Source organism: Giraffa tippelskirchi, chromosome 7 (assembly GCF_054371585.1).
Source record: "Giraffa tippelskirchi isolate mGirTip1 chromosome 7, T2T-mGirTip1v1.2.pri, whole genome shotgun sequence".
Taxonomy (NCBI): Eukaryota; Metazoa; Chordata; class Mammalia; order Artiodactyla; family Giraffidae; genus Giraffa; species Giraffa tippelskirchi.
In genome coordinates, this window is record NC_137281.1 from 141,087,748 (window position 1) to 141,111,682 (window position 23,935).

A 23,935-nucleotide genomic window follows, 5' to 3' on the forward strand; every position below is an offset into this window, starting at 1 on the left:
GTTCCGACTAACAAAAGGGTCAATTCCAGGATTTCAGTATCTTGAGTCCATCTAAGCCTGGGAAAGGAGACCAAGTAGATACTTCCTCCAACTCTAAATTTTGTGGTCCTAATGTGACCTTTGTCCCAATACCTAGAAGTGACCTTAACTGCTGGCATCAAGGCAGTGTACCATAGCTTTTCTTCTAGTGTTCAGGGTGGCTTTGAATCAAGTTTCCAATTAGGAAAGAATTGAAATAGGAAAGGAATAAAGGAGGAGGGGTGTCTAAGCAACCAAGTCTTCCCTGGAAGAGAAGAGGAAGCCATGAGAAGTGAATAATAGGTTTATTTGCATATACATAAGAGAAGAGCTAGCGTTGCTGGGAGAGAGGCAGGGCTTGTGAGGAGGTAAGGCTTCAGCAGAGGAAGGCACCTTGACAAACAAGGACTCCGGGCTCAGTAAACCAAGCACAGTTGCAACCTTCTTTTGCCCCAAGCCCACTACTCATTTAACTCATTTACCTGTTGTCAGAGAGACATGGGAATCACTTACAAAAACCAGGTGGAAAATAAAGTGGAGGGAACCAATTTTATAAATCTGGACCAGCCACTTAAAACTTTATGTACAGGATGCAGAAAAAACCCATAAGCGGCACCTTTGAATAGTTCAAACCTAATCAAGTGCCACCTGCCCTGTTAGTAAAAATAGCTATCACGGAAGAATCTGGGGATTAAATGTGCCTCCAAAGTTGGGACCTCAATCCTACAAGTTCAGGCAAAGGGACCCTAGAAGTGGAAGTTCCTGCCAGGTTTGCAGGACCATGATCACAGACAGGAGATCTCTGGGGATCAGAGTGGAATGGCTACAGAGACACATATTTCTCACCTGCTTCTGTGGGTACTGTGGGGCCGAGCTCCTGGCAAGCAGAATCTGGGGTGTCTCCCAAGGATGGAAGGCATCCTTGCTAAAAACATCTTTTCTTGGATTCTAAAGTTGAACCAGAATGAACTTTGACTTCTCTTCTGAGTATCCAAATGAGATAAACGCTCTTAACATGAAAAGATCAAGTTCTGCATTTGGGAACAGTAACTACCAAGTGGCTAGTTCTCAAGGGAAGTTTACCTACTTCTTTTTCTCCAGGAAGATATGTGGATTGTCCTTAGACAAGTCAGAAGTGGCCAGCTACTGACTAGATGCAGTAATATAAAACAAAAAGATTGGGCATGCTGACTAGGAAGGGGAAGAGAAACACACACTGAGTGATTATATCTTTTTTTTTTGTATATAAAGGATTAAAAAATTCCAATTTAATAATAAATTTTGGAAAAGCAAATGTAAAATGACTTGGGCTTATAAAACCAGAATTTACAATTATCTGTGTATAGTCAAAGACAAATCATAGAACCGTTCTGATTACAGATTAAAGTAATTCTACTGGTTACAGAATCACTGACCCACTCCCCGGTGAGATTACAGTTGTTCAATTGTAAGCATCTCCACTGCTACTCACACTCCTTTGTCTCCTCCTCCTTAGACAGTGTTTTCACACCCAAGTCACGGCACACACACCAGGCACGTCTTTCTTTTCACAAAGCTTAGCAAGATGATCCCTCCTTCCGGCTTAGATCAACAACCTTCCTTTATAAATAACCCCCCTTCCCCTGGTCACTAAATTCGTCCACGTCTTCATCCTCCACAGGCTCCCTCCCCTTGGTCCCAGTTTCAGTAGGACATGTCCATCCCTAAAAAGAATGCTGGATTCGTGAGGCCACACCAGTCACAAGCTAAGACCTCTCTAGGCCAATGGTGCTGGACTCCTAGTTGTCCAGCAACTTTGTGCTCAAGAAAGCTGTAGTGTTCTCTCTCCCTCACTTCTTCCCAGCATTCTCCTGCCTTTTCATGACACCCATGCCAACAAGCTATCTGTCATTCTAGGTTTCCCTGTCTTGTACAAGCCTTCATTAATAACCAAGTGACTGTAACTACCATGGCAATGCTGAAAAGATCTTTGTCTTTTCCTCTCTCAATCTTTATCTACCTTCATGAACAGAGTCTCCTCTAGAAGCCAGTGACTCCTCTCTCCACACTCTCTGCCTCCTGAGAGACCTACTCAATAAGAATCTGTTACTCTGAGATGCCTACTCTGCAAAATCCAGTCACAACACCACAGCCTCTGTGGACTGCAGGCTGGAGGGAAGATGCCAGGCCCACCAATTCTGATAGATCCTTTTGGGTTAAATTAAATGAATGCAGTACCACACTCTGGTCTTCCCTACACTTCTGCATTAACACACCTATAACATCCACTTTAGTAGTCTGAGCACAAAGCTCTTGAGAGCTGTCTTTCCCCTTCTTTCCATAGGCCGAGACGCCACCATGTGGGGCCAAGGAAGTGCCTGCTGGCCTTCTGAGTGCCTCTTAGGAACTAGCACCTAACTTGTTAAAGTGTTACCCATAACTAATTATATTTTAAGGCCCCCTACAGTATGGTGTTGCACCACTGCTCAATTTGCAACCAGTGACCTTTATCAGGGATCTGTGTTCTCACCAATCTGATCTTAAGTGCTAACCTCTCATTAGCATGAAAAACACTCCACTTTTAGTACACCTACTTTAATGCTCAATGAAGAAGTGCTACTGAGAAAACATGGAAGATTTCTGTAAGAAAGGAACCATGCTTTCCTTTCCAGCACAGCCAGTGGGCTGAAGGCCTGTTTCCACTCATCTCCATTCTTTCAGCATAAATCCACTACTCACTGGCAACACAATCTGATTTAGCAGGCACTCATCATTAAAACCAGAACACCTATGGCATCTAAACGAGGTGAGATGGCAAAAAACACAGATCCATAGAGCCTTTCTGATGGAGAATGGAAGGAAAAGTCTGAGACAGTGAGCTCACGCGTGCCAGTGCACACACATGAGAACAAGTCAAACGTCTCAACAAGGATTTACTGTAACAGAATCTGCACAGGTACACTATGCTCAAGTCTTACTAGAAAGGACTCACTTGCATTTTTTCCCTTTCTTAACGCAGCACGACCAATGGCCAGCTAAACATCAGACCCATTGTTGAAGAGAAGGGAGCAGCATCAGACACAAAATTTCAGGCCCTGGTTTTACGTGCCTTTAATACTATTTTTCCTTTCCTTCGTGTTCACTAAACAGGATTTAAAATTTTTGTAAAGCTACTTTTCATAGCTTTTGGTTTTCCCTTTGTATTTATCATGTTTTTAATTTCTTCTCTGAGGAGGAATTCTCCGAATCTGTGTCTTCCAATTCGATTCGGTGCCTCTTGAGGCCACTATGGCCATGAACAGCCCTGCTGCTGTCTGTGTCTGGGGGATCAGTGGGGTCCTCTCTCGTTCCAGCACTGGGGGACTCACAGGCCATTTCAGACCCACAACAATCTTTGTGTAGGAGCATCCCTGTCAGGGACAAGTTATCGTGGTCAGTGTCCACACGTCCTGGGGAAGAGCAGGCCAGTGCCTCCAGCTCCCCAAAGTTCTGCCCATTGTTGTAGGGGTGCGGGGGGCGGGGGTGCAAGCGTCCATTGTTGTGATTGGCACAGATGGTTTCGAGGCTCCTCTCCTCACTGTCATCAGACTGGGTCCTGAGACAGTTGCCAGATCCGCTGCTCAGAGTGGAGCCAGATGCCTTGGGGACAGGAGGGGAGGGTGGCTCCTCAGCCCGGCTGCTCAGGGCCTTGCTTAGGGCCTTTCCATTGAGCTTCTTGGTTTCAAAAGTATGTTCTACAGTGCCACCATTGTTGGAGTCCTGAGAGGCGTCCTCGGGTGCCTCTGCCCAAGGGTGGCCACTGGGCTGGGGGCCTGGGCCATTGTTGGGGCTTATGGCAGAAGTCCCTTCTTTAAAAGCGTCCTTGCTGCGGCCTTCCGACGGCAGGTCCTGGGTCCTCTGGGCCACGGCCGCGTTTAGACAGGCTTCCTTGCTGGAAGAAGGGGCTGGGTTGTCCTTATGGCTGGTTCCCGCCCTCCCTTCATCGGCCTCCCCAGACACGAGCGAGCTCTCTCCATCTTTGTTGTTTGAGTAGGAGATGTAGGAGTAGCGGAGCCACTTGTAAGCTTTATAAATCTTCCGCTCAACTGACTCTATGTCGGAAGTTGGCGATGCTCGGCTTGGCTGAATCTCCAGAGTGGACGCGCTCCGCTCAGGGGAGGAGGTGGGGGAGGAAGAGAGATCATCTACTTTGATCTGGGGGTAATCATAGTTGTCTTCGCCAATGTAGGTGTCAGTGGGCTTGGGTGGGGCACCGGGCCTCTCTTCTCGAGGCGTCTTCTGCCGGCGCCGCATGGCGTTCCGCTGCCGGGTGGATGCGCGCCGTTCGTTCAGCTCCTCCTCGTCCTCGGAGCTGCTAGAGCTGCTGGAGCTGCTGGACTCATCTTCGGGGCTGGGAGACCGTGGCCGAGGGAAGAGGTCTGTGTCCAGTTCAACCTCACAAGCATTCTCTTCAGAGTCAGACTCGTTGGAAAGGGCCAGGAGGCGTTTGTCCTGGTAGCGCCGCAAGGCAGATAGGCGCTGCTGGCGAGACGTGGCATCCTCGCACGAGGGCAGAGGCGGGGTGGATGCCACCACGTTTGTGGCAGTGACTCGCAGGGGCCCCAGGTGGAAGGCGCTGTCGGCAGACTCATCCACTGTGGGCGGAGGGGAGCGGGGCAGCGAGGCCGAGGACTCGGAGTCGGTGTAGCCCGAACGCTCGCTGACCCCCGCGTGCAGCTGGAGGATGGTGCTCTCGCTGAGGTCACTGTCCGAGTCAGAGCTCCAGCCCTCGATCTCCCGACGCACCAGGGAGTCAAAGAAGGCCATCATCCGGGGGTCTTCCTGCACAGACTGGTTGGCGTAGTCGTGAGACAAGCCACTCCCACTGTTCAGCACAAGGCTGATGTACTCTTCGTGGGTATAGAGACAGCGAGAATCATCCTCAATCCGACCGTCCAGATCTCCGGTACATCCTGGCTGCTTGTACGGGCTCCAGATCTGCACAGAAGGTGAAAACAAAACCAAGGAAGCCGATTGGAATTTATTCTAAAGCTGTTGGCCATAAAGAGCTTCCCCAGACTCTTCCTGTCATTTAGCCGGGACTTGCTAACCAACTTTAGGCCCAGGATAAACACACACCATGACTCCCACCACCCCCCTCCCCTTTAGCTTCCTCTACCAGTAGCCTGGAAATCACAATAACCCCCTTCATAATCTCAGAGGACAGAGGATGACTTGAAGATTGGCCAGTGTTCAAAACTCTCAGAAGATTGGAGAAGTACCACTTTTCCAAAGTGAAAACAGATCCAGCAGTCAGTCCTCTGCAACAGTTAATATTTCAGCCTATAACTACTTCTCCCCAAATGCAACATTTCTATTTTTAACTAATGGGAATTGCTTACTGGAGCTTGATAAGAATAGCCAACTGCCTACACTGCAGTTCCCTCTTGGACATGCAGGCATCAGTTACCCAGGAAACTGGGTTCTCTTAACCAGGGAGCTGCTGGCTTGCTTCTCAACTATTCTGTTAGCTATTGGAATAGGCAGGACTCATCCTCCAAAGCCCACAGACCCATCTCTTAATACACCTCCACTCCACAGTCAGACACACGCGCTCGTTAGCCAAAAAGTGGCAGAACTAGGATTCAAACTAAAGTCTGTCTGAATGCAGAAGCCCAGCTTTACGAGCTGAATTAAGTTATGCAGAAGTGGAGTTCAAGATAATTAAGCTGTCACTGCAGATGAGAACGATTAGCTTCACCTGACTCTGCCAGACTGGTCCTGAGCAGCACAAAGAAGCTCGGTTATATCAGCTGGTAGTTAAGGCAACTCAGATGAAATTCCAGGTGATTTTCTTGCCTTAACAGGCTGGTGTCTATCTTTAGATGGCACCCAACCCAGAAAGTAGTGGCTTCTCGTTCCCTATCCTCTATCAAGCCAATGGCTTTGCTTCCCCAAAGCTATCCAAGGACAAATTCGCCTTCCTGTGAGCATGCTCCTGAGGCTCGCTCCCTCCATGCTTTACTTTGATCTCCCAGGAGGCAGCATCTCTCAGGAGGATCCCCAGTTCAAGAGGGGCTGAAGAAATCTTCTAGGCTAGGTCTCTTGACCAATTCCCAATTCAGATTCACTCCTCCTTCAACTTTGTCCCCTGTCCACAACTCCTCAGGTGTCCTCCCACCCCCAGCTTCATAATGTCACCCAAGGGAGTGTTAAGGCAGTGATTCGCAAACTTTGGTGTGAATGTGAATTACCTGAAGAATAATTAAAACGCTGACTCCTGAGCCCCCCCCTCAGAGATTCTGATTCAGTAAGTCATGGGGAGGTTACCAGGGCTCTGCACTTTTAATAAGTACTTGAGGAGTGAGAAAGTGGAGGGACCAACTTCTAAGAAACACTGGAATATATTAATAGTTAGCATAAAATAAGTTGCAAAAAATAAAGGCTTTGTCTGAAGCAATTCTCAAATTCTTTGTGAGACTCAATGTTTAGGAAACATTTAGATGTGGTCTTTAGCAACAGGCTCAAGCTATAAACGACTATCTTCGCAAACAGATGTCTCTGGGAATAAAAGTTTGGTGGCTTAGGAAAAAACTGAAAGGTTCAACAAGCAAAGCCCTTAGGATGTTTCGGAGTCGTAGTCTATATGCTGGGCTAAATCTCACTCCCCCAGTTTAAAAATGGAAAATGTTACTAACCATGTTATATAATATGAAGATAAATCCTTACGTAGTTCCCAGAAACTCAGAATTTAACAGAAGAACAAAACATTCATGGTGAGATGCTTGCTGGCCCAACTATCCAACAAGCCTGGGTTTTAGTCTACTACCCAGCCCCCTACATCTTCATTTCAGGAATGAAAATCATAATACTGAAAGTTGGCATTTATATGCGCTCTGGAATGTATTAAGCTGAGGTAGACTTTCATTCCTGAAGCCTGGAGTAATGGAACAAAATACTGGATCAGAAGGCAAGACGCTTGAGTGTGGGTTCCCACACAGCTCTAGTTTGCTCAGCTCCCCATCTAAACAGTAAAATTGGATGGGTCTCATGTAGCTCGAAGATTCAGAGCAAAACAAAAGATCCATCCCAGACAGCTAGTCTCCAGTCCTCAAGGGACCTGCAGCACAGAGCTGTGGGAGAGGCAGAACAGGTAGGAACCCGAGCCTCCTCACTCACATGGCTCAGAGCAAATGACTTCACCCTTGAAGCCTCTTTCCTCAGCTGTAGACATGAGAAGGATGAAATGATGTAACATATACCAAAGTACCAATAACTGTAGTGCTTCCTCCTTCATTTGGCAAATGAATACCCAACTGGAGGTTGTAGACTCATCCTCAAACAGACTTTTGAACACCAGAGGCACTGACCATCCCGATTATGTTAGTCCTCATCCATAAAACATCAATTTCAAACATTTGTGAAATTATCTTTTTAATACTGAGAGTCAACAACTCAGAAGTGAAGCCATGAAAACACAGCTTCCTGTTGCATGTGAAGAGTGGCTAGATATCCCTCTTCATGGGACAAGGCTCATGAGAAAAGGAGGAGGGATGTGCAGCTTTCTCTTGAAGCCCAGTGACAGTGACAAGTTTAGCTCAAGAGGCTGCTGAGCAAATAGTTGCAACTCAATTCTTATTCAAACATCATCAAAATAGAACGCAATTTCAGTAACAAGTGTTCTGACCCACACAGGTGACCGTGACATGCTTGATGTAGCATCTCTAAACTCTCTTCTCTCTCTGCACTATTATACTAAATTCAGACATTTGGCTACCTACCAAGAAAAACGACACAGACAGAGACTTAAGTTGTTATTCAGGGGTGCTTCACACTCCCTAATTTGGATTCCAAGACTCCCTGGGCCCACCTGTGGCCTACACCTTCCCAGCCTTGCATCCAAGCCCTCCCCTTTCTGTGCTCTTCATTTTGGCCAAATGATTATTTCCTAAACGGGTCCTACACTTTGCTGCTTGTGAGCATTTACTCATGAGCATACTACCTGGAGTGCAGTAGGTGATCAATAAATATTTATTGATTCAGTAAAATAACTATCCAATGTCTCTCTTTAGAATGGCCTTCCCATCTTATTCCTTTCTTTTCTTTTGCAGACTTTTTTCTTCAAAATCTAGTTCAAGTATTATTTGAGATAGTTCAAGTGTACTGAGATTATCCCAGATGGGGGAAAAAAAATCTCTGCCTCCCCACACAGCAATGTTTCTATCTCTTATTTACTTTGCATTTTTCGTTACTTTTATTTCTTTTCTCTCCTACTGGGTCATCAATTCCTATGGGGACCTGCATTTACCTATCTTTGCATTCCTCACAGGGCCTAGCGCAAATCGCACACAGTAGGTATGGTTCACAAATACTGGGTGAATAGATAAATATTGGCCTTTGAGGAAGAAAAATGCCAGCAATTGTTCCATCTTTCTCTCTTATGTTTAACTACAAAATAACCCCCATTTTTTGCTAAGTGTGGGCCTTCAAGGGGATATAAGATCTGCTGTGGGTGAGAAGAGGCTGGCCCTGACTCCTTTCCTCCAGGCTAGTAAGGCATCAGTAAAGGACAAGCCAGGGAGAAGGCGGAGCAAACAGAGAGGTAGGTGGAGAGAGAAAAGCAGGCTGGATTAGAGCACAGTGGGATGGTGCTCTTTGAGCCACTGACCCTCTCAGATAAAAACACAAGAAATAAAGTGATTTTTTTAAGTTTTTTTTTTTTAAAGGTGGACCATTTTTAAAGTCTTTATTGAATTAGTTACAGTACCACTTCTGTTTCATATTTTAGTGTTTTGGCCATGAGGCAAGTGGGATCTTAGTTCCCCGACCAGGCATCAGACTGGCACTCTCTGCATTGGAAGGTAAAATCTTAACTACTGGACTGCCAGATAAATACTTGAAAGTGACTTTTACTAAAACAGAAACTGTCAGGCACAGGTAACCTGTAAGGCACTCCTAGGTATCATTCACTTGATAGATGGGAGACAGACTCAAAGAGCTGCCCAAGGGTACTTAACTGTTACTGACTTAAGGTTTCCAGTGGCTAAACATGCCTCCTGGTGGGGCAGGGTTCAGACCCCACTGGAACCTGGAAGCAATGAGTTCTACTACAGTTTAGTCTGAATATTTTCACAGAGAAAATATTTTCTTCTCCTTTAAGAACTTGGCTAGTCTCCAACCTCTGACCTTTTGGGTAAGGACTCCAACTGACTAAACAATGACTGGGGAGACTTAGCACAGAAGCATCCTAGGGTGCCAGCCAAGCAGGAATCTCTCTTCTAAAGGAGATGCTCAAGCAGAGCTCCTGAGAAAGAGAATGATGTCATAACAGGACTACGGAGGACATGCTACTGTGCCAATCTGTGAGTCACAGACTAAAGGAAAAGGGAAAGCAATGCAAGGGACGGGCGGTTCAATGATCACCCAAGTGAAGGACTGCTGAGATGAACAAATACAGCAGGAGCACCAGGCCACATGCTGCCTTCCCACTACCATGGGAAGGGTGGCCAGACATTGAGAAGAACAAAGAACAGGGCCCTATGCTAGCCTTACCACTACTAGCTATATAATTAACCCCAAACAGTAAATTTATAATTTACATCTCATCCTCTGCAAAAAGAAAAAGTCAATAAAAACAATCTAAGTACAGGTCTAGCCCTGTTTATTTATGGGTAAATAAATGTATGCAATCATGAAAGTCAGCCCTGATCAATAGGACCAATAAAACCTAAATAAAGGGAGTTGGAATAACAACAAATAAAAATACTGACCCATACTACAACATTACATTTCTGATAGTTTCCTCTGCCTCAGACATAAGTTGGGTAGTTTTTTTTTAAAAAGAACAAAAGAAAATGAAAACTATCCATTTGTTACAAATCAATCTTCACATTTCCCCTGAAATCTCCCTCAAGTTTTCAATTGTTATTTTGGGGGAAAGTGAGGAGTTTTATGTTTTGCTGGGGGGAAGAGGGAGGAGATATCATCTATCCTTACTTAAAAGTCAAGTTATCACAGGGTCCTCAGGAATTCATCATTTGCCTTGAGCCCTCATTTTCTCAGCTGTGGAGAAGGGTTACTAGCAGTCTACTGGAATGTGAGTGATGGGCAGTGGGCCATCCTTCCGTGGACACAAGCCAGGCTGGGTCTCTCATTTAAAAGCTCTAAAAATATCCCTTGGCAGGGTTACGTTCATTCAGTCAATGTGCATTTGATGCAAGTGTTCATCCTCAATCACAACCACATGAAGTGGTTTTTGATATGTCCTGAGACAAGTTAGCTATGGTTCTGGCAGTCACTTGTTATATCTGTGCCATATGAGGACAGCAATTAATGCAAAGTGCACACCCAGTAACTGAGGGGATCTTTATCTCCAGATGGGGTTTGGAAAGCAGAATTCATCCGACTCCAGATTAAACGCCATTGGAAGTACAGCAGCATACAGGTAGTATCTGGTTTCAAAGCCTCGTGATTAATTTTTTAAGCAAAGAGTCCCTCCTGAAAGGAGGGTTTAAAAACCACTCTATTTATTGTAACATCAATTTTTCCATATTTTGTAATGTCAAAATAATTGAGAATTCTGATTGACCTTTAGTATGTTTAGCTATGACATGCTACATACATTGTTTTGGTTTTTTCCATTTATGAACTTGCAGTAATTTCTCTCAAAGGACAAAAAGGGAAGGTGCCTCACCTTGATAATCTTTTCTACACCAGAAGAGCAGATCATGTAGGTGTGGGGGTTAAATCGGACCTGGTTAACAATAGACCGATGTCCTTTCAGCACCATGAAGGCTCCGTTGACCACCCTACCAATGCCACCTGGGAAGACAGAAGGAAACAAAAATCAAATGATGAAAAAGATGGAAGTAAACAGGCTCCAGTAATGGCAAACAAACAGCTCTGAACCAGAATCAAAATTTTTTACTAACTGTATCACCAGCAGAATGCTTAATCTTGCAGATAAAGTTGCTATGGAAAGAAGAAGATGAAATATCTCTCAGCATATGTGCTCTTACCCAGAGCCTTTATTTAGCCTTTAAGCCTTGCCCACACCCACCCACTTCAATTCCATTGTCAATGAAGCCACAGCCACTTAAAACATTTCTCAAGTTTTTGATCCTTAGGATAGAATCCCAGTGTTACCTTAGAAAAGGGCAGTCATACCAAAATGAGACTGATCTGCTTGGGAACAGTTAGGCAGCTACTAAGCCAAGGACATGCAGAACCAGAAGCATATAATTACTTAAGTATACCCAAAACATCACTGATCCAGTTGCCCTCAATTTCTATGATGAAAATAGCAAACAAAACATACAAAAACCTCTGGGAAAATAATGGAGAAAATTCTTTCTTCACTCTGATAGGGAGAACTAAGGATAAAGAAAGGAGATACGGGTCACTTTCATAAAAAGCAGAGTCCAAGTATGGAAAATTACAGAGGGTGGGCCTTGAAGACATCATGTATGGAGGCCACTGATAGAAAACGGTATCTTATGGACCATCCTGTAGGCTTTCTTCTTAAATGATGAGAAAAGTACCAGAGGCCTAGAACTTATAACACAGATGAAAATGTCATCATTTATGAACTTGGGATCATCTTAAAGGTTCAACTTCACTGGTAAGGGCATCACACTCCCACAGGACACATACACTCAAGTCTTGGAAAAGGTCACTTTTAAGCAGCCATCAACAGCTCAGTACACAGAGACTGACATGCACTCCCGGTCAACTGGCAAAATGTGATGCATACAGACACAGACAAATGAGTGCTCATTTATTTAAGCAGGCAGAGCCTTCGCAGACTCTGTCAGGAGCATGGCATCGCTGGGGCACAAAGTACCATCAGCACCACCTTGGCTCCATGTGCTCCACCCCAGGGCCAGCTTCACTCAGTTCAAACATTCACTCCAAACATTTCTCATCTCACTATCTGCAGGGAAAATAGTGAGAACAATATCCCTTTTCTAGGGATAATCTGGTTCTGCAGAAGGTATCTTCTGCTTTTGGCCTCCTGACACAACTCCTCTTTTAGCTCTCCTGCCTCATGAGAGATACTCCTCTCTACTAACATGTACATATCTCTTTTTTTTTAAACAACAGTAAGAGGTTGGAGAATGCACTGATTTGCTTCTGAGTGGTGTCAACTTGGCTAGCACCAGGTGCTTACTCTACTTGCTGAGTGACAAAAATGTCCTTTCCCTAAATTTTGCCCCATGTCTGACATTATTAATATCTGAATAACCCAGGATGGACAATACACTTATAGCTATTTGTATTTCAGCCCAACATCATCATGTTTGCTAATAAACCATAAAAGAGAAGAAAGTAACTAGGACATAGGTGTGCTTTTATGGAGACCACAGAGTCAGAAAAGGTTTGAGCACCAAGGTCGGCTGCTAGGACAGGAGCATCGAGGCATCCTGAGTGCACTAGGTTCCTAAGGTGGAGAGGGAGGAGGGCAAGGCAACCTGAGCCTCGTCAAAACAAAAAGAAACTTGAGAGAACTAAGAGGGATCCATGGGAATCTAAAACAGTTGTCTCAATACACCCCAAAGAGTTCCTTTGGGTCTGTTTCTTTTCTATAAATGGTTGGTTCAAAAAGCAGCTGTCCGGCTCATGGATCTCTTCTCAGTCCTACGTTTCAACAGTCCACTTCTATCCATACCTCCACTGTGGTGGTCACTAGCCAAGAAACTTATGATTGAACCTAGTATCAATTTCTTGTTTAATCCTTCTGTACAAGTGAACCTAGTACTAATCTCGTTTAATCCTTCTGCTTATAAGAAAAGGAATTTAAGTGACTCAGAGAATTTCAGTGACTTCTTCCAACTAGCTTGGCAGAGCCAGAATTTGAACCCGAGTCTGTTTGGTTTTAATGCCTAATATCCTTTCCATTGTATCGATGGCCTTTCAGAGATGAAAAGGTTTGAATAGGGATAGAGTCAGAAGGTCATAACCAATTTCTAACCGATTTCCTTCCGACAGTCATCATATAAATTGGTTTTCATTTTAAGTCCTAAATTTAATAGGGGGTGGGGTGCTTCCCAGGTGGTGCTAGAGGTAAACAATCCACCTGCCAATGCAGGAGACGCAACAGAGGCGGGTTCAATCCCTGGGTTGGGAAGATCCCCTGGATGAGAAAACAGCAACCCACTCATGTATTCTTGCCTGGAAAGTCCCATGGACCAGAGGAGCCTGATGGGCTACGGTCCATGGGGTTGCAAAGAGTCAGACATGACTGAGCAACTGAGCACACGCAAAAGCTGGTAAGGAGAAGCTTCTACTCAATGGTATCCTGAGTGCAAGGGCTATAGTATCAGCACAGGACATTTCATCCCACTGCCAACACCAAATAGTCTATGAAGTAGAATTGTATCGCGTGCACACCTAGAACCTGGAGTGCAACGCCTGAACTAAAGCAGGTACTTGCTATAACTAAAGCAGGTAACCACTGTTGAATGGACAGTGTTTCAGGAGAGGGCAGTTCTAGAGTAAGTACCACCAAAGCAGGACAGATAGGAGGTCTCATGTCTTAAAGAAACAGCTACCATAGAACCAAGGTTTATTAACTAAACCAATCTTTCTGTCAAAGATGACTTAGAATACAATTACACCAACTTTCAGATCTAAAGAATAATTGAAGGGTATCAGTGCTTGAAAAATTCAGACCATGGAAAATCTGTTTCTACTGCTCTTTCACACACTGTGACCGCATTTGGTTTCTCTTCTTGGCAGTAATTTTAATACAAGATAATTTCTCCTTCCTACCCAAACGTGTACCCAAGAAACCTGAAAAAGAGGAGGAAGTCAATAAAGCCAAGAGACTGAAGGTGAAAACAGGTACAGAAAGAATTACTGCTGCCACCTCTACAAAGTAAACCAGGCTATACACAGAATCATAGCAATGAATAGGCTTCAGAGAGGGTCTCTATAGTGCCTCTCTGGTTTCCAGGTTTCAAATGATTGAAAACAGCTACTACTGTACAATTTATATAGAATGAGTTTACATAAGAAATTTTTATCAGTTCTGGAGATGTGTATAAATCAGATAGATTCCTTGAGCCTCAAATGACTAATGTCAAGACGCCAATACCAGTAAGTACTTGGGTTCTCCTCTCCTCCATTATCTAACCAGAGCCTGCCCATCAACAGCAAAATCAAGCTGAAAAAACTTAGGCAGGGAATATTTTTGACAAGAACTACATAACCTACATAATCTCCCTTTAGGGTCATCCCTCATCTGTTGGTAAGAGGCCTAGTAAGGATCAACTCCACCCCATGGTTACTGAGCCGAATCACAACATTATTACTAATAATGGTACCAATAAATAAAATAGCACATACTCAAAAATAAGATCCTTGGTCATTCTTGAGCTGTCATTTGTTTATATAAAGTTCTGTACAAACCAATGGTCATTTCTCTGAACCATCTACTCTGGCTGGCTCAGCCAAACATGCTGGTACCATTTTGTAGGTTTCTTTTTAAGTTGAAGTCAAAGTTTCCATACCTCCATCTTTCCTTTGTTTCAGAAGGGATACTAGGGAGGTGGGGAATGTTATATCTTATCTGTTGTACTTCTCTATTCTACTGCAAGACCTCAGAAAAGAAAATGAGTGAGAGGGCCATCTCACAAGATTCCAGCATTAATGATTCACTCACTATCTTGGGATTCTAGGAAACACAAGGGACTCAGAAAAAACACCTTGTTCAGAACCCTGATAAAGACCTTTCTAAAATGCCATGGCCGAATGTTCCCACAGAGAAGACAAAGGACTAAGCCTACATGTGCTCACTGCCCTCTTTTCTTAACTATGCTCTTTTCATAACATTCAGCCAGAGATTTATCCCCTCAAGCCTCTCAAGAGGGTCAGGACACCACTCCCACTTCTTGCCAACTTCAGTTACTTCTGTTTCTTGTCAATTTCATTCATTTTCAATAAAGTCCTCCAAGAATGAGGATGTTTTCAACTCAAAAGCTAAAAGCACCCTGGGTCAGGATTTCTAGATGCTTTGGTTTAAACAGAAACTTATCCATTGTGCTAGGGCGTGATCCTCAACAGCACTTGGGACTGACTATAGAACAGGGCATTGAAATATTTTGTTCTGAAATAAACTCGGAATCAAACTAGGTAAAATGGCAGTATTAATTTTCTTGTTACAGTCTTTGGATTTTCCACTCCTTCCTAATAATCTATTAATTAATGGGTAGGACAAAACACCTTTGTGAGAATGAGAAGGAGAAACAATGGACAACACAGAGATTAAGGAGGGGGGAGTCTGAAAGCAAGAGTGAGGAACCAGGAACAGGGACTAGATGACTGGAAGGGTCTGTTGGAAGATAACTTAGGACAGCAGGAGATAGATTTGTGTTTCAAAAACAATAGAGCACTGGGTTCTCATAAAGAGGGTAAATGTCCTTGATCTTCCAAGGTTTACATGTTGACACGTCCAAGATAAGAGCTGGGCATATAAGGACTTAACAAATGATTGTTAAATTGAAATTACTGGAGAACACTGTTAAGAGTGGTGCTTCCCAGGTGGCTCAGTGGTTAATAGAATCTGCCTACCAATGCAGGAGACACAGGAGATGCAGGTTCAATCCCTGGGTTGGGAAGATTCCCTGGAGTAGGAAATAGCAAGCTATTCCAGTATTTTTACCTGGAAAATTACATGGACAGAGAAGCCTGGCAGGCTACAGTCCATGGGGATCACAAAGAGTTGGACACGACTGAGCACTCACACATGTACTGTTAAGAGTGGCAATTTTAAAAAACTTAATACTCAGGTTAAAAAAACACAGATTATGGTACAGGAAATGCTTTCAGCATTTCATGGGAGAACTTCATCTGGTAGCTCTAGATTAAGGTAGGAAACAAAAGGCTGCAGAACACACTGATGGGGCAAGGTGGTAAGCAAGGACATAAAAGAGTGGTACTATTTTATAGAGAAAGAAGTTGAAAAATCAGGTAACAATGGTTATTTCAATGATGCAACTGACTTCAAAACTCTGTAATTACCTAGTCCTCCCCTAAGCAATAAGACTCGGGCTTGGTGATATTCACTGAAGAATCCAATGGTTAATTCAGTTCTCATCCTATTCATCTCATTTGACTTACTGGCAAGATTCAACAGAGCTGCCTCTTCATGTGATGTTTTTCTTCCACTGCCTTCCTAGGATCACCCTCTTTTAGTTTTCCTGCTACCTCACTGGTCACTCCTTTTTTTTTCTTTTTAATTTTTTATTGAAGGATAATTGCTTTACAGAATTTTGTTGTTTTCTGTCAAAACTCAACATGATGGTCACTCCTTGATTTTCTTTTTGGCTCTTCTCTCTGGCTTCTTAACTTTAGACTGCCTTAGGGCTCAGTCTTTGGTCCCCTTCTCTTTAACTAGTTATACTCCACCCACTGCTGACCTCATACAGTCTGTGGCTTCAGATACTATCAATGTAGTACCAAAACTTCAGATACTACCTATGTGATACCAAAACTCAAAATGTTATCTCTAGTCCAGGTCTTCCTTGAACTCCATACCTTTATATCCAAACTGTTTACTTAACATCTCTAGAGACATCTCAAACTCTACCTGCTCACCTTTTCTCCCAATCTAATGTATCAGAAATTCTGATGGCTTTACTTTCAAAACCTATCTAGATTCCAACCCCTATTACCTTGGTTCAAACTAAAATCACTTACTCACCTGTATTATGAGAGAATCCTATTGGTTCTACTCATTTCTATCGTTGGCAGTCCTACTCCCAACATTTACCCTCAAAACTCAGTAGCCAGAGTGATGCTGTTAAAACAGGTCAGGTGAAGTCACTCTTCTGCTCAGAATTCTCTAATGGCTCCCACTTCGCTTTATAGGAAGAGCCTGCATGACTGGACACCCCTGTATCCTACTTACCTGTATGACTAAGCCCTACTCTTCTCCCCTCTCTCATTCAGCTTCAGCACATTGATTTCCGTGCCATTTCTTAAATATAACAGGCACACTCTTACTTCAAAACCTTCATGTTGGTTCTACCTGAAATGCTCTTACCCTGGATTTCTGCAATGCTCCCGCACCATCATGAGGTTTTATTCAGATGTGACCTTTTCAGTGAGGACTATATTGAATATCCTATCTAAAATGACATTTCCCTGATTCCCTTCCCCATACTACTTCCTATCTCCCTCATTCTAATTTTTCCTTTTCCAAAGCACTTCTAACCTTTTACACATACTATATAATTTATTGCATCTATTGTTCATTGTCTGTTTCCCCCACTAGAATGTAAGCTCCATTCCAGCAGGGCTCTTTTGTTCTTCTGCTGTACCCTAAGTTTCTAAAACAGTGTCTACCTAGTACATGGTAAGTTTTCAACAAGTATTTGATGAATGAATGAAAAGGCACGTGTATCAGATTTTGGAATATAAGAATGCAGGAAAAGAACCTAACCTCCACTAGTGGGCTTCAACATCCAACATGTGGATTATCCAAGTGTCTCTCTCCATCTTTCTGCTGTCAATTTTGGATGTTTCTTTTATAGCATTTTTGACTACAGTAGGAGTAGAGAAATAAAGGAGCTAAGATTCTACCTATCCTTCATGGTCCTTTGAAACACTATTTCTATAAAAACTTGACTGATTCCCCAAATCTGTTCAAGCTCTCCTTAATTATCTTTTTTATAGGCCTTGGAACCCATTTTAAAATTTAGCATGCACACACACACACACATACCCTTTTCTCATCTCTCTTGGACTAAAAGTTTTTGGAGGGCAAGAAAGTGTTTATTTTTCAATCATCCATAGGATTTGCATACATTTTATCTAAGGATACTCAGTAAGTGAACAAATTAAAGTAAATCTCATTATTTTCTCTGGAACAAGGCTTGAAGGAGAAGGCTAAAGCTGTTATCTACTAAAATGAGGTCTGGTAAGTACCTGTTCAAGCAATTGATCTATTTCATTCCTGACTCTACCAGTAGAAATTAAGAACGGCTGTGAGGGGCAAGAGACTACTATTTTTCCTCATTATATCTAAAAGAGTTGTCCAAACAATCTCTTAGTAATTCCATAAGGCCTGCGTGAACATTCCCAGGGCTCCAAGTTTCCAACCATAAAGAAAAATACAATCAGGGTACTGACAATACAGAGAAAGCAGTGGCTGCTTCCTGGGGATCATGTAACCACTTAAGAGCTAAGAAAAGCCAGATGGGGACAGTCAGTGCTGTCAGTAAAGCTCAAAGAGCCCCACAGACAGCAACACTTAATTGTACAAAAAAGTCAATTTCACTAAATTCTTCTTTCATCATCTGTATTTCACATGTGTTTGCAACCAACTACTTGTGAACAATTAAAAACAGTTGTTCCTCCAATTACTTGAGAGGAAAAAGCAGATGCCCAGGTCTAACTCCCTGAGAGTAAACGCATCTATGAGAGTAATGAGAGGAGAGACAGAGTATGCACACATGTGCAGGCTCATGGAGATGCATCGACAGCTGTTTCCAGCCTACTTCCTCAGCCTGCGGGCAGTGGAAGTGGCTGCAGTGAAGAGCTGTACGTTTCCCCCTCCATTCAAGGGAAAATCTGTCATAGAAATCTCCCTTCTTAAACTACCAATGAGTCAAGAGCAATCTTCATGCAAGAAAAATGCAACTGACCGTTCAGGAGGGTACCAGATAAGGCCCACGTCTTGGTCTCTAAGGAGTTTTTCAGAGGAAAGTTAAAAAGGAGAAAGCTTTTTAAATGAGAAATAGCAACATTTATTTACTATAAATAGCAACTCAGTAGCTACTGAGTACACTTAAAATATCCCTAAGAAACTAGGTATTATTATTACTGTTGTTATTGTTTGCAATGTTAATATTCTTATCTTACAGATGAAGAAAGTTTTGGCAAGATCAAACAATTTTTCCAAAGCCTCCAACTAGAAGATGAATGTATCAGAAATTTAAGCCCAGGCCTACCAACTCTATTACACTGTGCTTCTTTCCATAAATAGTATGGTCTTAGGGTAGAGGCATATCTGAGGGGAAGGAACTCAATCAGTGAAAACCCTAAAGCCTTTTCCAACAAGAATCAGGAAAAAGGGAAGGAGAAGGCCATATGAATATTTTCCAGAGACACCCACCTCTACCACATGTTATCAAATCCTCCATTACTTCTATTATCTAAGTTACTAGGGAGCAAATACTTTGGAAACTATGGATCTATGAGCACTGATCTTATCCATAGCAGTAACAATGTCTTCCATTGGAACACACCTAGTTTTCAGAAAGCCTCCAAGACTGTTAAATCATTCCATGATATGAGATGGTAGGGTGAGGGGTGGGAGTAGCAATTTTACAGAAGAAACTGAGACCCACAATTGCTGTTACATAACCTGCCTAGTATCACTCAATCAGTTATTGGAAGTACTGGACTTGAATCCAGGTATGATTTTAAGCCTAATGCTCCTTCCTATACACCATGCTGACTCTATATATAACTGTCTGTTTATCTTCAGAACTGTCACATAAAAACAGATGCTCTTCCTATATACTTCAGAGGTGTAAAACATATTTTGATGGGTTTTTTTTTTCTTTGCCACAGTGAAATTCCCAGTTCTATTCCTTCCTCTGATTTTTAAATAGGTTTTTAGAAATGAGTTGTTATTTGAAATCAACTGAAAAAATTGAGCCTAATCTTCCAGGTAGGAAGTTTTACCCTAAGTATTAGGTCTTACATCTTGAAATTATTTCCTCAACCTACTAGGAAGCCCTATGTGAATTACTTAGCCAATTGGCTAATTCTGTTTATATAATACTAAATTCTGTTTATATAATAAATAAATTTCATCTCTTTGGCATTTGTGTAGCAAAAACATTTCCCCAGTGATTGTCAGTCTTTCTGAATAGGAATGTGGAGAAGAAAAAGATGCCCTTGTTCTTGGATCACACTTAGGACTGCTCTCCATCTAGTTCTCTCAGCATTTGGCATGCACTGAGAAGCACATGGCAGGCATTCAATAAAAAATGTCGACTGCGTGTCATCTGATTATGCCATTAAGGCATATAACAGCAAGCCAACTTCCCCACATAGCCTGCCTCAGTATCTTACTTTGAAATGGCATGAACAGAGACAGCAACTCAGCCTCATTCCAGATCTGTTAAGTCAAAGAGGCAGTAGATTAGATTAGGAATTTCCTGACAGACTTTCCATCATCTAAGCATTCAAAGCTAAAACTCAAGGCCACTTCAAGTCCTTATATGTTATGTCTGGTTCACTGAACCTTGCTAAATGTTTCTTAAAACTACAAATGGCCAACAGTTAAAAATAGAGAAATTACATAGAAGAAATTTCTAATCACTGGAGTTGCCCTGGGGCAACAAGCACGCTATCACGGTGGGCAACCTAGCACAGGGTTTCAGTTAAAATTCCTCAATAAAAGTGTACTCGAATATATGTTAAGTTGTAACTCAAAAAAATTATTGTGGGGATGGGTATGTGAGCAGAAAATTCTATAGACCACGGATCTGGGTTAAATAAACTCCAGCATGTAAATGCCTCTACTGGGATATCATGTTTTCATTTTTATTCATTTAATAAAATTTTATTTCTACTGTGATTTTTCTTTGACAAATGTTTATTCACTAATTTTTTATTTCTTTTCATCAGAGAATAAAAAAAGGGTACCAAAAATAGCATAAAAAGTGTAACTTAGGGCTTCCCTGATGGCTCAGTGGTAAAGAATCCACCTGCCAGTGCAGGAGGCACAGGTTTGATCCCTGGTCTGGGAAGATCCCACATGCCACTGGGCAACTGAGCTCATGTGCCACAACTATTGAGCCCATACTCTAGAGCCCAGGAGTTCCAACTACTGAAGCCCCTGTGCCTAGGGTCCCGTGCTCTGCAATAAGAGAAGTCACTATAATGAGAAGCCCTTGCACCACAACTAGAGAGTAGCCCCCCCCCACTTGCAAATAGAGAAAAGCCTGCACAGCAACAAAGACCCAGCACAGCCAAAAGTAAATAAAGGAAAATCATAAATAAAATTTTTAAAAGTATAGCTTAATGAAATTTTGTAAGATGAACACCTATGTAACCAACACCCAGGTCAAGAAATGGAATTTTTCTTGGCCATTCAGAGGCCTCTATGTGCCTCATTCCTATTACAACCTCTTCCCTTCCCTAAAGAAATCATTATCCTGGGAATTCCTGGGTGGTCTAGTAGTTAAGAATCCACCTGCCAATGCAGGGCACACAGGTTTGATCCCATATGCCGCAGAGCAACTAAGTCGGGGCACCGCAACTACTGAAGCCTACATGCCCTAGAGCTCAGGCTCCACAGCAAAAGAAGCCACCACAATGAAAAGCCCACACACCCCAATGAAGAGTAGCCCCCACCTGTCATAACTAGAAAAAGCCCACACTCATTACAGACCCAGAGCAGCCAAAAAAAGAAAAAAGACCACCCACAAACACACCATTACCTTGACTTCTGTATTAATCACTTTCTTGCTTTTTAAAATAATTTTTATTCATTTATACATTTCTAAATACTTTTCATTTGGGGCGGGGGGAGCGGGGGTGGGCACACCACACAGCTTGTGGGATCTTAGTTCCTCCACCAAGAATCAAACCCGGGCCTTCAGCAGTGAAAGCTTGGAGTCCCTAACCACTGAACTGCCACTGAATTCCTCCAGGGAATTCCCTCCTAAATAGTTTTGCTTGTTTTTTGTTTTAGTTAGTATATCTTTTTGATTTTGTATACAATAGGTTACCCCCTGTCCATCCTTTCTTTTATCATCAGAATGTATCTGTTGAAGAACATAAGATCATTTCACCTATAGTTTCTGACAGTTTGGGTTTTGTGGGTTGTATCCTCATAATGTAGTAGTAATACAATACACCCCTCCGTCCTCTGTGCTACCTGCAAATTAGAGCTAGATCCTGAGGTCTGATCAGATTCAGGGTTGCTGTACTTTGCAAGACTCTAGGCACCGCCATGTTTCTCATCAGCATGCTCATAACGTCTAGCTGCCTTTCTCTTTGTAATGCAAATAACTGGTCCACGCTCAGTGTTTAGATGCATTAATTCATGAGGGCTGCTAAATAATTATATTAAAACTCCATAATTTCTTTTTTAAAAATGCCTTTTATTTTACCTATATTTTTGAAAGATATTTTCCTCATGTAAAGAATCCAAGGTTGGCAGGTTTTAATTCTTGAAGCACTTCAGAGATATCATTCTATTACAGCCTGGCTCCCATCATTTGATCATCAATCTTATTGCTGTTTATTTGCAGGTAATTTGTCCATTTTCTCAGGCTGCTTTTAGGCTTTTTTTCACTATCTTTTGCTTTCAATAGTTTGACTTATGATGTGCCTAGATGTGTTGTATTTACTCTGCTTGTTTGAATCAGCATTGTTGTTGTATTTACTCTGAGTTTCTGAACCTGAAAATTGGCATATTTCATTTGTTCTGGAAACTTTCAGCTATTATTTCTTCATATATTACTTCTGCTTCACTTTCTCTTATCCCTCTGGGATTTCAATTTTATATGGTTATGTTAGATCATCTATGTCCCTCTTGTCTCTTACACTCTGGTTTAGCTCTTTCCATTCTCCATTCTCATTGTCCTTCAGTTCAAATGTCTTCTATGGACCTGTCTTCGATTCAGCAAATCTGTCCTTTCACAATTAAACCCAGCCAAAAAATTCTTAGTTTTAGACATATTTTTCAGTTTTAGAATGTCTATATGATTTTTTTCTAAGTAGATTCCAATTCTGTTGAAATTCTCCATCTTTTTATCCATTCTGTCCATCTTTTCTATTTTCTTTATCACATTTACAATATTTAAAGTTCCTGATTATTTGACTTCAATATCTAGATAATATTGTGGATTGGCTTCTTTTGATCCCTGACCACATTTTCCTGTTTCATAACTTTTTTATTGCATACTGGACATTGGGGATAAAGAACCACAGTGACTGTTATGGACTGAACTGTGTCTCTTGCAAATTCATATGTCAACGCCCGAACCCCTCAAAGTGACTATTTGGAGACAGACGCTTTAAGGAGATAATTACGGTTAAACAAATTATAAGGGTAGGACTCTAATCCAATAAGACTGATGTTCTCATAAGAGGAAGGGACATCAGCAAAGAGACATTAGCCAGAAAAGGCCATGTGAGAGCACAATGAGAAGACAGTCATCAGCAAGCCAAGGAGAGAGGTCTCGGGAGAAATCAAACTTGACAGAACCTTGATCTTGGACATCCAGAACTGTGAGAAAATACATTTCTGATGTTTAAATAACCCAATCTGTGGGATTTTGTTATGGCAGCCGTAGCCAACTGATACAGAGATGGAAGTCATTTCCTCCATCTAGCATTTACCCATTCTAACTTCTTTTCTCAAGAAGGTAAGGGGCTGATCACCCTCAATCCAATCAGGAGGGACCAGGTCAGGGCTAGGTTGCTTCTTTAGTCACACTAAGTCTACTTCTGGTTTCAAATCTCTCAAAGGCAAGACCTGGAGACTGCATGTTGCAGGTCTCTTCCACTAATGGGCGGACTTCCCTGGTGGCTCAGAGGTTAAAGCGTCTGCCTCCAATGCGGGAGACCTGGGTTCGATCCCTGGGTCAGGAAGATCCCCTGGAGAAGGAAATGGCAAACCACTCCAGTATTCTTGCCTGGAGAATCCCATGGACGGAGGAGCCTGGTAGGCTACAGTCCACGGGGTCGCAAAGAGTCGGACACGACTGAGCGACTTCCCTTTCCCTTTCCTTTCCACTAATGGGCGTTTGTGTCCTACATACCAGGAGATTGCAAGAGACTACACTTTGCCTTTCTGGTCCAGCTCCATCCTCGAGTGTAGCCTCTTGGGCTTTTGATGGAGAGCCTGCGAAACCTCTGTTCTCTGCTTCTGTCCTTTGGAGGTTTTAAGCTTATCTCTTTATCATCCTTTTCCAAGCAAGTTCAAAATGCC

General features: G+C 42.6%; 1 protein-coding gene across 6 annotated transcripts in view; it reads right to left on the reverse strand.

Moving 5' to 3' along the window:
* Positions 1-307: 307 nt before the first annotated feature.
* The window catches only part of DCAF5 (DDB1 and CUL4 associated factor 5), a 97,238-nt gene continuing 73,610 nt past the window's right edge, over positions 308-23,935 (reverse strand). For all 6 annotated transcript variants that reach the window (XM_081513506.1, XM_081513505.1, XM_081513504.1 and 3 more), the window contains exons 8-9: positions 10,670-10,797; positions 308-4,974 (exon numbers count right to left, since the gene is read on the reverse strand). In XM_081513506.1, coding sequence (XP_081369632.1) covers positions 3,205-4,974; positions 10,670-10,797 — 1,898 coding nt within the window. In that variant the 3' untranslated portion in view covers positions 308-3,204. The remainder of the gene's footprint in view (positions 4,975-10,669; positions 10,798-23,935) is intronic.